General features: G+C 42.4%; 1 protein-coding gene across 1 annotated transcript in view; it reads left to right on the top strand.

Annotated features, from left to right (window-relative positions):
• Positions 1 to 228: 228 nt before the first annotated feature.
• The window catches only part of slc41a1 (solute carrier family 41 member 1), a 31,539-nt gene continuing 16,360 nt past the window's right edge, over positions 229 to 15,407 (top strand). The window contains exons 1-3 of the mRNA XM_042499510.2: positions 229 to 487; positions 2,973 to 4,127; positions 11,216 to 11,323. Coding sequence (XP_042355444.1) covers positions 3,642 to 4,127; positions 11,216 to 11,323 — 594 coding nt within the window. The 5' untranslated portion in view covers positions 229 to 487; positions 2,973 to 3,641. The remainder of the gene's footprint in view (positions 488 to 2,972; positions 4,128 to 11,215; positions 11,324 to 15,407) is intronic.

Here is a 15,407-nt window from a genome sequence, read left to right as displayed (position 1 = left end):
TTTCCACACACACGAGGGTACAGGGAGGGGACGTGCGCAATGGAGACCAGGGGTGGGAGGAGGTGGGTGGTGGTGGCGGTCATAGAGGGGAGGGGAGGGGGGGTCTGTATCGTCAGCTCAGAGTGTGGAGGGAGGGCCCGCCTTGTGGCTTCCTGGCCCCCTGCACCGGACGGGTGTATTATAGATGCGCATCCAAGCAGCCGGGCGGCGGGGGCCACTGGACGGGTGCAATGTGACGGGGTCGGGAGAGACTGGGACACAGCCTTTAACCGCGCGGGGAGGGAGGGTTTAACCATTAACCACCATTAACCATTAAGGCAGCTGTGCACAGCCGGTACCGTACATAAGGCGTGCGCACCGGCGTCCACGCCTCAGCCTGAGCGCGTTACCAAGAGCTGGAGGATTCATCCAAGCAGCCAGCCACGCCAAGTGCCTGTGCTGTTCATCACTCCGGACTGTGCGCTTCTTCTCTCCGGGACACTGAAAGGTAACCGAGGAGCTTTTTTTTCTTAAATCTCACAACCTGCTGGACATTTTAGCTGCAATCTCATAGAACAGAATAAGTAACCGGCTTTTGACAGTCACGTAATCTAACGGAATGTGACACTTTGCGACTCAAACTGCACAACAGCTTCTCTCCTAGGTGTCTTTACAGTAAGTAGTGATGATAAAGATTGGAAAATTCTGGTGCACTCATTTTCAAGAGTTAAACACTCGTGGTGATAGTGGCAGTGACATGAGCTCGAGCCCGGTGTTGGAACAGAAAGCCCTCTGCCCTTGTTTAAATGAGCAGTAGAATAGAAAAGGAGGGCTCGTCTATTCAGCCCTGACCAGGGGAGCACTAATTTACGCCTTTGCCATGTTGGGTTCGGGTGGTATTGGTCCTGACTACTAAACAGAGGATTGTTTCAGCCGGGAAAGCCAAAGTCTGTGTGCGGATGTCGCAACATGCAGGCGGATGAGAGCTGCGTCAGGTCAGAGGCAGTTAGACCGGAAGCAAGTAGATTGGCCTTCAAAATAATAGTTTATTTAAGTTGGCTGCACAAATGTGCAACTTGCTCCATGTAATGTGTGTGTTGTGAAGTAAAGTACATGGGGAGTTCAGCATGCTCTACCAAATTTGATGTTTTAGCTTTCATCACACACACTAGACTTCCCCCTGTTTATTAACTGACATGTTGAGTAGTCATTGCTGATATAAGATTTGGGAGTTTTTATGGTGACCTGCTCTGGTTAGAGAACGGAAACATGGAAATGCATGAGGTAGACTTACTCTCTGTATGAGTAATACTACATGTCTTCTCACATCTGTTTCCATGACGATATTACAAAATGTTAATTCATTTGAAACCTTTTGTCACTTAAAGGGGAACTACCATTTTCAACCCTGAGCAGCGCTCTCACCATGGATGGATGTCTGTCACTGAGCTCTCAACTCAACCGTAACGTTAGGGTACGGTGTGTGCTCACTATTTGCTCATGTATGATGAAATAGTAGCTGTACATCCGTGCTTTGTAAGGTTGATGTGTGGTTTTGGTTTTGGAAACCCCACACATGTGGCTGTACGCTTTTGGCTAAATTTACTGCTTCCAAAGCTCTCAAACCCCAAACTGTTACAACTGCTGTGCAGCAGAATGTGTTTTAGCCTCCTAGATAAATATTGGTGTCATCAGTGTACGCTATGTTTGAATTTTATTTGTTTATTTTTATGGGCCCTTTCTTTAAAACTAACTAATGTAGGCAGCGTTTGTTCACCATCATTTGATTTTATGTAAATAACGTGAGTGTTTTCTACCTAGAAGTTATTGTAAATAAACATTGTAATTCATTCTATATGGCTACATTTTTCGAATGTAAGCACTACAATAAAACAAAACAAATGAGAGCACTACAATAGATAAAGCTCATCATTACGAAAACAAACATTGTGAGTCCACATAATCAGGCTCCCATTCATTGCCTATGGAACAGCTTCAGACTTTAAACCCCACGACATAACATGTTTAGGACTTATTACTCTTGTTTCTGGCTTTGAGAGAGAAGCTCACGTTCATGAGTATTGATTGAATATATTTAGGCCATGGGATTAACACTGGCATTGTTGATTTAGGTTTGGTTGAGCTTTAATTCCACTTCTAGTGGAAAATGGCCCTCACAAATATAATCAGGTATCAAATAATGTTTTTTTTTATCTAATTCTAAGAAAGCTTCTATTTAAATTCCAATTCATATTAACCACTGTTACTTACTATTATTAGATTATGCCTGTAATAGGATGGGGTGTGTACTTTGAAAAGCGTAACAGGAATTGAATCTTTGCATTGAGGTACATTGATAGTTGTGTGACACTGAGTTACAGAGGATGTACGCAGCACCTCTGTTCATGCATGGTAGCATATTTTTAGCTGCTGGGAGGAAATTAGGCGCTGAATGAAACTGTTTTTAAACTCACTGTTGGTCTCTTCTCACTTTGGCCACAATGTCAGTGGAGAGTGAAGTGGGTTTGTTTGCCTTATAATAGTCTGTTGCAAGGCCTGACAGAGCATTTGTGGTGGTCAAAGTGAGTTTAAGGAGCTTTTAATCATCCACTAACCATTCTAAATGAGGTTTCAAGCTTATAATTTACCCTTTCCCTAATTCACCCAGGACTTTCTTCAATGACGACGGAAATGCAAATTGCTCATATGTCATAAAAAATAGTATATTCCAAAGATGGAAGCTTGAGCACCAGCATAGCTTTCAGTTTTTACATGCTTCTGTCTTCTAGAGTCAAATTTAAAGTCGTTCGTGCTGTATTTTGTTGTTTTATTATGATTTGTAGTTTTTTTTGCATGGATTATTTAATCAGAATCACATTGTCAGAGAACAGCCTTGATCTATAGCTACTGATACACAGAGATAAACCTGTTTATGGAGTGTAAAAATGTTTACATTTAAGACTGAACGATCAATGAATTTGTTCTCTTCTCAGGTGACTGTCCACTCTGGTTGGAGAGGTACTTTTCCGCAGGCGGTAATTCAATCTTCATACTGCAGATCTTTAAATATCTCACTTGAAAACCTTCCAGCAGCCACGTGGTGTAAGGTGAGACATTTCCATCCCAGTACACTCACCAGTCTGAAATGATCAGTGGGCTGAGAGCATAACCAGTCTGCGCTGCAATCTGGCCACTTCAGACCTCTGATTCTATTTTTTCTTGAGGTTATATTGAACTGTAAAGGACTGCTGACAAGTGACTGGAGGGGATTTCTGTTGTGATTTCCCAAGCTTGTTGTTTTTCTTTTTTCTCCTGTTTGAACCAGTATGCTTTCTTCTTTTTTTTGCTGGCCTACCCTGAGCACCTTGCAGTGAATGGAGAACCTACTGGTTCTGCTCCCGAAGCACCGACAGGAACACGGGCTCTGCAGAAGCACGGCTGCATGTGCCTTGCTGCAGGTTTTTTCCAACAGAGCAGTTTTCTCCTGGTGTTTAGTAGCGACCCCCACTCCTTGTAAGCCTCTTTAATGGGATAAATCAATTGGACTGATCAGGTTCAAAACCAGATCAGGTGGACAGGTCCATTCTGACTTACCCAAAACTGTAAGGCCAAGGCAACCTGACCTTTTCTTGTCAAGCCCACTGTCTTCCAAAGGCTTCCGCATGGTACTTTGGTCGAAAGAACAAGACAAACTCCCTGACATCGACATGTCCTCCGGGGCCATTGAGGTGAAGAAGGAGGGAGGCCCTCCGACCCCGGCCCTCCTCAACTCCAACTGCTCCATCCACCCACTGATCCTCACCAAGGGCCCCGAGGAGGTGAGCCCAGGATCCGGGGGAGAGTTTGAGCTCACAGAGGTCACATCATTCACTGAGAGGGCCGGTGAGACCGGGGACGATGACGAGAGGTCAGAGATCGTGGTGGCATTGGACTGCCGGGCCAACGCCAAGGGTCAACGGGAGGAAGATGCTCTCTTGGAGAACGCAAGCCAGAGCAACGAGAGCGATGACACCAGCACTGACCACAGCCCAGAACCACCAGCACCCCTTAAGGAAACCTCCTTCTCCATTGGCCTGCAGGTGGTCTTCCCCTTCCTGCTGGCCGGGTTTGGGACAGTGGCGGCTGGAATGGTGCTAGACATTGTCCAGGTGAGTGATCCCAGTATATTCTATATAGTAAGCACACAGTGTATATTAATGAAAAATGTGCTTGGCTCTGATTCTAATTAGTAACTGGTAAATTCCAAGGTCTTCTCATACAAAGTTTTCATATTAGCTTTCTACAAATGGTGTTTTGTCCTTAATGCAAAGTTAAGTAATTATAGTAAATTCACATAATTCAAGTAAAGTTACTGTGGTTGGGTTTAGGAAGTTAAGTTACTCAGGTTAGGTTTAAGCAAGTGAAGTTATTGTGGTTAAGTTGTGGACAAGAAACATGGTGAAATGACTCAAAGTTCACTTAATGTTCATGCTGGTCATGAGGATAGTCCCAGGTGAAAGTCTGATGTTTTGTGACCCATCCACCACCGCAACCTGCCTCTTTACGGCCACTTCCAACTTTACTCCCATCAATGCATTGTTCATGTGATTCGAGCCTTCCAGTGTACGTGGGTTATGTCTGAATTACTGGCTCATGTTTTTGGGGGATATATTCAACACCCTGGTATCCAAGAAGACGATTCAGTGGAGTTAATTCTCCTTTTTACACACCTTCCCACATATTTTGGATACTTTGGGAAACAGTGGGGAATGAGAAACAAAACAATTTTAGGCCAGCATACTTTTACCTTTATTTGGAGAACAGTAATGCCTAGATACCTGAATTCAAATGTTCAGAAACACTCATTCAGACTTGAGTCCAGGTAGCTGACTCCACTTTATTCCTACAATCCTGTTATTTGTGACAAACAACAGGAGCCCTGTGTTATTTAAACTCCTAGTAAAGTTGATCTAAGGTGCCACGCTTGTGTCTCTAATCAGAGCCGGTGCTCAAGGCGTGTGTGTAGTGTTGCGTTGTGCAATTGGCCCCCACGGTGTTTGAATGAACTGGTTTAACAAGCCCTGCTCGCCTGGCATGTGCCTATCATTGTGCTGCTGGCCTATCTGATGGCATGTGTGCTTGGGGATGGGTGGGGCAGACATCACACAACGTGGCGGTATGTATGTAACCTTTCTCACCTCTAAGGCTGGACTGCCTGTCCTCAGTGCTGGCACATACTATACACTCTGTGTCTCATGATATATTGTCACACACCCTGCTATTTAAAATCTAACATACTTTTATAGAACAGAAACAAGAATAGAAGGTGCTAATTGTAGTGCAGTGTGTAGTTTGAGGATTTACTCTGCCTTTAAGAAAAGATATGACTGATCACTCTCTTTCCTTCTGTTCCTGTCGACTCACTCAGTATATGTCTAAGTGTCCATGTGCAGTGTAAAAATGCAGGCCTAAGTCATGCTGACAGGTCACATATTTCTCTGAAGTCAGCTTGTGATGCAGATAAAGCTGGAGGTGTCAGGCTGCCCGGAGACCAGTCCCGGCACATTGTGTACACGCATACTGATGCCAGCATGGTGGACCCCAGGAGCTCAGCACAGTGTGGAGGGGGAAGAGGCAGGGGAATGAGTGCTTTCTTTTAGCACCTGCAACGGCAGCACGCTTCAGTCGAGCTAGAGTCAGAGTGAAAACAAAATACAGTGTGGCGTCAAAAGCCTTTATTACCATGTGGTTAGGTATCCTCACTAAACCAGGAATGCAGAGGTTTGAGGTCAAAGTTTTCATGCTGCCTCAACTAAGGCACCATGCTGCTGTGGTCTCTCCAGTTTCCAAAACACTCAGCGCACCATTCCTCTGGAGGTGAGGCAGGGAAAGAGGAGACATAGATGGTACAGGGCCTTATCTTTCTTGTGCCTATGGGCAATGCTATGCCTTGAAGAAATGCTTGAAGTGAGATGTGAGGTATGACGGTCAACCTGAAATGAGTTCGGCTGAGCATCTAGCAGGGTTGTCTCACTACCTAATTCCCCCTCGATGACACTGTGAAACGCTAACTCAGCTAATCCCCCCTGTCCTTGCAGGAAGGTAATTGTCTAACTCTCTCTCAGCCTCTCTCAGCCTCTCTCTCTCTCTCTCTCTTTGGTTGGACGGCACCAGTTCTCTGCTAAAAGTAAGCTTTAAAACCATAACATGCTAGAGCATTCATTTAAAGTGTCTGCCTGGCCTGAGTTTGCAACTTGTGGTTTGGATCGGTGAATGACTTGGCTTTTTTTTTCATCACATAAAGCTTCTTTGAAATGTGACCTCTTTAGTAACTTTGACTATGGAAAGCACACCCTTACAGAGCTCATGGCCTCATTCCCACTTGGGGTTGGCCTAGAAAGGACAGTCCAGCCTGGTATAGAGGAGTGAGACGTCTGCATAGTTCTGCTTAGTGACTTGGCAGCAGAATGACCTAAAACCGTCCGTCAGTCTGTCAGAGCCAGGGCTAGAAACTTCGGCCTCTGAGGGTGATCGGCTCACTTGGGTTACACACTAAAGGTTAGATGTTGTTTGGAAAGGACATGAAGTGCTAGTTTTTCTGGGAATGCCAGTGTCAAAGGTCAAATTTGTGATTTGCTATCAGTCACAAGATTCTAAAACCAAAGGTTTCTTCCTCTGTGCAGTCCAAACAAACTGAAAAAATGCAATAAACAACCTCAGCTGAGGATTTTTCTTAATCAAATCATCTCTGTGTGTATGTCTGTCTCAGTGTCTAGCCATCTTTTCTGTGTGTGCAACACCAAATTAAAACAGAGGTGGGATGCAGTTCCAGCCTAAAAAACAAACAGTCTAAAAATACAGGGACCAGTAAACAGGAAATCGTAGTCGACACAATGATTTAACACCAGCCAAGCCCTCGCTGCCCACCAGACACCATTTTGGTCCAACCACATCCACTTGCCTGGTTTTCCACTGTGAAACCAGAGCGTGGGTTTATTCCTTCAAACTGAATCATCATTCCAACTACTTGCCTCCAATCCCAACTCCGTTCACTGGACAGAGCTGATGCTCAAATGCGTACGTCATTAGTATTCCATTCATTCCAGGATTTTCTTGAACAATGCCACCAAAATATAAAATCAAAGTTAAATAAAATAAAAGTTTTTTTTAAATTTTCCACTTAAGATGTGCTCTTCCACTTGCTTGTTTTAGACCTTCTAGTCATGTTGGTCAGTCATTTCCGTCAGCCAAAGATGTTATTTCCTGACAATCATTAACAACATATCAGCTAACAGCATTTAACACCTGACAATATCCTGGACAGCGGCTTGGTTAGGATCTGAGTGATAAAGAGTGAAAGGATTAGTAGGTTTGAATGCTTTTGTGTTGCCTAAACCCTGGCTAATCTTTCACTCTGTCCAGGATGCTCAGGAATCTTTGGAGGATACTGGGTTGCTTATTTGCACTCTCCCTTGTTATATAGTTTAGGCTTTGCCCTGACCCACATTCATCTGGTCCCTGGACACCAACAGTCCACCTCTCAGGCCTCTTTACGTCTTAGCTTAAAGCTTGATCATGCTTTTTGTGTACATGTGTGGGACCTTCAGTGCTTCTTTTGACAACTTTGTTCCTGAATGCTCATTAGCATGTGTGCCACTAGTAAAGTTACTCTTTGTTCATCCATTTAATGCCTTGCTTGGGTCCAGAACTTTGAATCTGCCCACTTCACAGAGTTAGAGTTGAGTAATTTGTCTGGTATCATGACATGAAACAGCAGTTTCTGCATTAAATAATACAGTCTATGAAGTGGTTTCACACTCGGATAAAACGACAATAATCAATTCTCTTTGCCGCTCTAAAACAGTAGCCTACGCAGCAGGTTGTGCTGTGCAGCTGCTGGCAGCTACTGTTTTAGGGCGGCGAGAAGAATTGATTTTTTTGGTAAATAGTAGAATTGTAGCCGTTAGCAAAAGTTCAGCAATTTGGGAATATTTTACACTGAAAGAAAGTTCAATGGCACTCATTTTGAATGTATTTATTTGTTTTACAAAGGGTTTACCCTTAACATTTATTATCCATAAAATGTTAATAGTAAACATTTATTAATTGACTCAATCATTCATTAGCTGTAACTGCCAGTAGTAAACAGCTGTTAGTTTTCTTTTTTTTTTAAACGCAGTGGTATCAAATTGGTGCTCACAAGTTTAAGTATTGGAATTGTTTCAGGGAGTTAAAAAAATGGTATTGGAACATCTGTAATGAGAATGTAAAAGTGTAGAGAGTTAACAATTCGGTCTAGATTTCAGGCAATTCAATGCCAATAAGATTGTATTTTATAGCTGATGTTCATCTTCCAATTGTACGGCCAGTACTTTTGACCACAGCTATGTTAATTTTACCCTTCATGGCATGTGTTTGCACACGAGGTGGGACCAAACCTGTACCACCCATGGAAACAGACACCACCTGATGTCGTTTCTCTGACGCCGCCGGAGTTGCGTTGACGTTGCATGCCATAAGGTTCAGCTTCCCACTCAAGTATAGCAAGTACAGTGATCCCAAAAAAAATTGGGCCATGTTACTCAACTGGGCAACCCGGCCCATGTGAGGCTTGCATACCAGAGCTCCTATAGGTCTGTACACAGAGGTACTGGGGTTGTCCAGTAGAGTTCCTGGAACCGAGGAGGTGGCCGTGGGGAGGGAGGGCTTGCTTGGCTCAGAGCCAGTGTTCCATGGAGACAACAACATATATCACCACAGGGGAGGCAAAGAGGGAGATAGGGGAGTGAGACAGAAGTAGAGAGAGAGGGGGAGAAAGCTTGAAAACATGCGGCTGTGAAATAAGAGAGGAGTGCTCACAGAGGTGCTCACAAGGCTGCTGGGTTGGCAGAAGGCAATGAGCCAAGCTGAGGGACTGGCTGTTGGAAAGGAGCTCTGCTTGGCCTGATGTCAGTGAAGGGATAGACGGAGGGAGTTTAACCCACACTGGAGTTTTGGTGCCACGCCTACTGATACAACACGCACTGAACTGTAGACGACACCCCCTTATCTGTGCTGTACATCTGGATGCACAGCGGGAGCAGCAAAGCAAAACAGACACACTAGCTTGCTCATATGAGAAATGCAGGCCAACAGTGTTTGTATGTAGCTTCAACGTCAGCTACTCCTCTGTTTTCTTCCCCTCGACTATTTTCGCCTTTTCTTTTCTGTGTCAGCCTCGGTGAATATTGATTCAGCTCTGGGCAGACCAGACTGTAAGTGCTGTGGGCCTGTGGGATTGGCACCAAAGATAAGCACTTTTACTGGAGATAGGTCGATAGCCTCAGCAATAGCTTTGTTTCTGGCCACAGTAGACCACAAACCTGCCATCATTTTATGGACTCTAATGGAGGCACAGCAGAGGAGGGTCACTTCGCCACAGTGACAAACCCAGAGACTCACAAGGAACCCGCTGCTGAAGTGCTGGGCAGCAGCCAGGGAGCAGGTTATCGAGAGTCATGTCTAATGGCACCAACTACACATTTCATTTAAGGCCATATACTAAGATAGGGATGCACAGCTGAGCAGACATCTTCTCTTGCAGGTGCTTAACAGGATTTGTGATACTCTCTAGCAAACCCAGCACCTGCCCAGGTTGTCCTTTAGATTTAGCTGGCCTAGCTCCTGGCTGACTTTGGTCCTGGAAATAATACATAAAGCAAAATGCAGCATTTTTATGCTGAGGTAGAAGCTGGGCAGCAAGGCCACACAGGGCAATTATTGTCCTAATGCTGGAGAGGCCTTGAAGGACTTGCCAACCTTTACTGGATTTATTATTGGCCTGCATTTCCACCATGGTGTATGGGCTATTATTGGTTCTCTGTCACCATGGTACTGTCTTGCCATTTTGTTTCATTCATTCATTGAGCCTGACATTGTGGTTATACTAGCCAAATTCAGTTTTGGAGAGGGGGTGTTCAGTCTACGTCATTTCTGTTGACAAAGGAGCTGCTGTAGCAATTGCTCAAAGTAACTTTTTTTTGTAATTCTCTTTTTATTGGTTTATATGAATAAACAACAACAAAATCCACAGTCAAATCATCATGAGGACTTTTCACACATGGAATAAAAAACAAAAAGATAAATAAATAAAAATAAATAAATATATAGCCACGGTTCTCATTTTACATGACCAATACTGGCGATTCTCCTTTATGACAGGTTACGTTTATATGTGACATAGTGTGGCGGTGTTTGGCATGGGCAGTGAGACTCCCCTGCCTGTGTGTCGAAGTACCGTAACAGGGCCCACAAGTGCCATATACACAGTAAATTGCATGCTTTTGCAAAATGTTATTAAGGTTCCTTGAAAAGTCAAGGAACAGTTCAACAATTTTGTCCATGAAAAACTATTTTCTACATATAGTGTAGTAATGGCGTCCTGAGCAGAAAATTAAGTCACTTGTGTGCATGTTACTGCATGTGAGCCCCCTGTGTGTTTATCCTACTTGTTAGCTCATCACCACTGCAACTACGCTGCACTACGCTCATATGGCAGTTACTGTTGACAGCACCTTACCACAGTGGCAGAATGGCGTTGGGGTGGATGTGTAGTGCCCACTCTCCCGTTTTCCCTCAGGTTAACACTGTTAGCTCTGCCAGCACTGTTGTTGTTAGCAGTGTTCACTCTGTTAGCACAATTAGCTGCTAGCCACCGCCTCAGCCACCTCCATGTTGAAAGCTGTGTGCAGATAATCCCGGCTCAGGCTCTAAATCATAGATATGCCCTGGATGTCATATATTGATTTGCTTGAAGTAATAACATTATTATCATAACCATTCATTTGCAAGGTACCATTGTAATGATTGGAGGCAGCCCAGTGTCCTTGTGTAAAATGAAGATTGGTGATTAAAGAGGAAAGAGGGGAATCACAAGGGAAAGGGGAGGAATGGAAGCCAGGAGAGGAGGATGATAAATCATTCCAGCATGAGGTCCTAGTGACCTTGATCTTGTTAGAGGAGAGCTGAAAACCAAAATGATACATAGTGTAAAAGGTCTGTGGAGACACACTATCTGCTCCATCATACAGGTCTGGTTTCACCACCAAATCAATATTAAAGAGCAAGGTCACACAAACCACCTGTTCCCAACTAAAGATACATTTTATATATGTAGGTGACAGCGTCTCTCTGAATCTGCTTTGTCCTGTTTCAGTATGGCAGTGTGTGCATTATATTGATGTTGTGTTACTAATATATGACCTGGTGGTCGTTGCAGCACTGGACAGTGTTTATGGAGGTGTCCGAGGTGTTCATCCTGGTTCCAGCACTGTTGGGGCTAAAAGGCAACCTGGAGATGACGCTGGCCTCCAGACTTTCCACAGCGGTAAGAAATGTGTGTGAATGTGAGTCTGTGTGAGCGTGAGGTGTATACAGTATATCCTACCAGAAGTGCCACTGGTTGTACTTTATTGTATTATTCTATATTTTTAAAAAACATACGATTCGGGAAGTAGTCATGCCTAAAATAATTTTGGATTGGCTTTGTTAGGAATGAAAACAGTTAATCGATGATCAATTAATCGGCCATTTAGAATTTAATCAAACATGAAATTTAATCTATTAATCGATAGGCTGTGCAGTGCTGTCTAATTAGAACTTTGAAGAAAAAACAAACTCGGTATTGTTTGAAATGAGCAAAGTTTTTTTTTTTGTTTTTTTTTTTACAATTTTTCAAATAATGAATCAATTAATCTATTGTTTATTTTACCAATATGTAAATCGGTTGCTGAATTGATTGCTTACAATTTGCAACCCTAGTCTGTGTATAACACGGCAAAAATGTCTAAATTCATCCAGTAGAATTGTTTTGATTGATTATGGATATGTGAAGGGTAAATTTACCCTCGCTTATCTCTCATTGCCCCGTCAGACCCATCAAAGCTGATATTTCTTGGGCTCGGAGGTCATAATGCCAATTGTTACCTTCGTTTCAGACAAAATGATTGCAGCATTACTATCCCATTCTTTTAACTTTTCTTTGTTTTTTGGCCATGCCCAGTCTGTTTACCTGAGTATACAGGTTGGTTTTGTCCAAATATGTTGTTCACAGAGAAGCAAGAAATAAACTGACCAATATGTATTTTGCATATATTATTTGGAGCTAGTATTTAAATCAGTTAACATGTTAGACTCTATGCTGGTTTAGTCAAAGTACAGACTTTAGTGTTGTGGCTAAGAGACAATATAAGACAATACATAATGCAGAGAGTTAAATCACCTAATGCTAACTAGACTTCTGCTCACATTCATGTCACAGTATCTGTTCTTATGAGAAGCTTACTGTATTTGATTAAGCCAGGTTCAAAGCCGGCCTGTAAGCTGTTTCTAGAATCAGTATTATGGTATCTTTCTTGCCTTATTATTGCTATCTATCCTGCTGGCTATTCATATTCACATTTTAGATGTTAAATGGTGTTTTGGTGCAGCTGCAGCCCCACTGAGCTCTTTGCTATAATGCTGCTCTCTGAGCTAACATGGTCCATTGTATAGTCAGAGGGTTCAATGACCTGGCAGCAGTGCTGACCAGAGGTTAGCAGCAGCACTGCAGTAATGAAGGCGCAAGAGAATTATTCCAGCATTGCTCTTAAGCGCTCCAATCCTCACATTCTTTCCACTGGCCTGTGGGAAACAGGTGACGAAGCTGATTAGCATTGCTAGAAGCAGCCCACCCAGCACGGAAAGCCGAACTCAGTCACAAAATAACTCTAACAAGTTTTCATATCTTGAATTCAGTGAACATCCCACATTGTAAATTCATGTTTTCTCAAATCAATAGCTATTCCCCTCCCGCTTTTTAAAAAAAATCTGAGCACCATCATTTCTTCCGCAAAATGATGTCATTACTCAGATGTCTATAGTGCTGCGACAAATCCACATTTCCAAATCCTAAAATTATTTACAACAAGTATATTGAGTAGTAGTAGGGTAATATGACCAACATTATATTTTTTGGTCGAAGTCATATTATACTATTGTATCATTAATTGGCAAGGTTACCTTGTCCACTTTTATGATTCTGAACTGATAATCTATCAGTCATGAGATTTCGCTAAAGTCAAGTGCCTAATCAATAAAATCTATTATTATTATTATTTATAATTATTATTATTGTAAGTCAATACAGCTAAATGTTCAGTTAAATTTTTTCATGTTAAGAACAGAACATGCACATTAGCCATGACACAACAAGCCTGCCATTAAAAGTTTCTTATTGTTGCATTTTATAGACATATACTATGAAGCTCAGATATATCAATTTCAGCTTGTTTTTCCACAACAAAAGCCAAATCCTTACTGTAGACAAAGTAAAATGTAATGACAGTTATTTTAGTTTAATATTTGACAGACCCCACTGTTGATTTTTCTGTTCCAATTGCTTTTAGTTAGTGTTTTGTTGAACTTTCCGTGATGTTTCCGTATCGAGTCAGAGTGCGGATGTGATGGTGAATCAATGTCAGATTAGGAAGCGGATTTAACAATGTTTCACCCATGCTTCAACACAGATTTAATTAAATTGTCAATGGTTGTTGGTATCTGGCTACGATATCAAATCTGGAGACTGTGTGGCTCTTTTCAAGAGAAAAGTAAAAACAATATATTGAAAGAAAAGACTGTAAGATTCAAATTCATTTTATGTACAGTTGAGACACAATGTGTTTGAAGAAACTGTGGAGTTATTGTAACTCATTCTTAAGACTTATTAGCAGACATAATGACTCTTTAATATCATTAATTTTCTTACATTGTTCCCACTTGTCAAGTTGCATAGTTTAGAGTTCAGCTTAAAAGGATTCTCACATCCATCGTCACAAAGTAGGCCAGAGTCTGGTGCCTGTCCTGAGACATTACTGTTAGCTCTCTGCTGGCTGGCCCCAGCAGGACCATGTTTCTTTCCATGCCGCCGCTAATTATGAGCAGATTAAGACCACTGTAAGTTTCCTAATGCGCTTATTACTGAAAAAAATAATGTAATCCCTGGGACTGGCTGGATGTAGGAGTTTTTACTTCACGACCGTGTTTCCTTTTTGATTTTCTTTTTCTTATCGACCTCCTTCTCTTTAGTAAAATGAGTTGTGTTTTCTACACTAGCATCTTTTTTTTATTTGACGAAAGGAAATAAGCAGTTGTTTTCTCACTTCTGTCTTATCCCCTCTCATGTACGGATTTGGATAATGATATTTTGTGGATAACTAGAACTTGGCAGCACCTGCATTGCAACTGTTTCTGAGTTGCAAGAAAATACAGCATTACCCACACTGTAATTACAACCATGACAAAAGCCTACTTTATCCTCATTTCTTACATGTTTCAACATACACTGCATTCACATTTGTTCAGGCTTCAACCTTGTCAACAACAGATTTGCTCCGACGCAAACAACTTGAAAATGATTGGGTTTTTTTTTAACAACATTTTAAAATGTAGTGGTGCCTTTGATTTGAAATGTATTTCAGCCTCTCATCTGTGAATCTGTTTCACAACATTCACCCTGCTGCATCTCTGTGATGATCCAAACACCACTAATCCAGCCGCCCACACACACACATACACACCCAAAGCTGAGGACTTGGCATCTTCATCGCACATCATCACATAACACCAGGCGATGCTTCTGCGAATTTCTGAGCTCATTTAAATCATTTGCATGCTGCTGTAAAAGAGAGTTTTGCCATGAGTTTCAAAAGCTTTTCAACTCTTTAAAATGTCTCCTTAGCTGAACTCCTGAAAGGTTTTGCAGATAAAAGTTCTGTCTGAAAGTGGCAATATGTGGAGTTCACTGCGAGTTCGTGATGCCCTCAGTGCTCTGAACAGGCTTTGGCTTTCTCTTATCTCTCTTATCTAATATTTGTGGCAGTCTGCCCCCTGTGAACGCCAACATGACTGTGGTCGTGGGTGGCGTACATGGACACGTATACATGTCGCTAATGGGCGAAGAGTATGTTGACGTGGTTGTAACACTGGCAGATACACAAGTCTCAATGACGCATGGTCCTGAACACGATTGTCATGTCAGTCAGGCTTGTGAGTGTTCCCTGTAATGGTGCCAGATATAGTCGTCAAATGGGGATGGTGCCAGATTGTGAGACATTTGAAAAGGAAGAGAGAAGCCACAGATACACACACACACACACACTTTCAGAAAATAATATTATAAACACCCACCCAGACCATTTGTAATATTTGAAACTGTCACTATATCCAGACAGTAGTACACAAGACAGATAATCTTTTTTTTAAAAAATCTTCTTCCTCCTCTACTTTGTTGTGCCTCTAATGGCATTTGTAAGAATCTACCAAACATGGAGGAAAACAACCAATCACAGCTGAGGGATCTCTAACAAAGCTGTCAGTTATTTCAATCAGTGTTCTTGAACTGTGCTCAAACTGTCCACCTAGGCAGCGCTGTA

The sequence above is a fragment of the Plectropomus leopardus genome, chromosome 2, assembly GCF_026936395.1.
Source record: "Plectropomus leopardus strain MGB_pleo_1.0 chromosome 2, ASM2693639v1, whole genome shotgun sequence".
Taxonomy (NCBI): Eukaryota; Metazoa; Chordata; class Actinopteri; order Perciformes; family Serranidae; genus Plectropomus; species Plectropomus leopardus.
The sequence above is the reverse complement of the archived record's forward strand: the minus strand, read 5'-3'. Positions and strand labels throughout refer to the sequence as shown.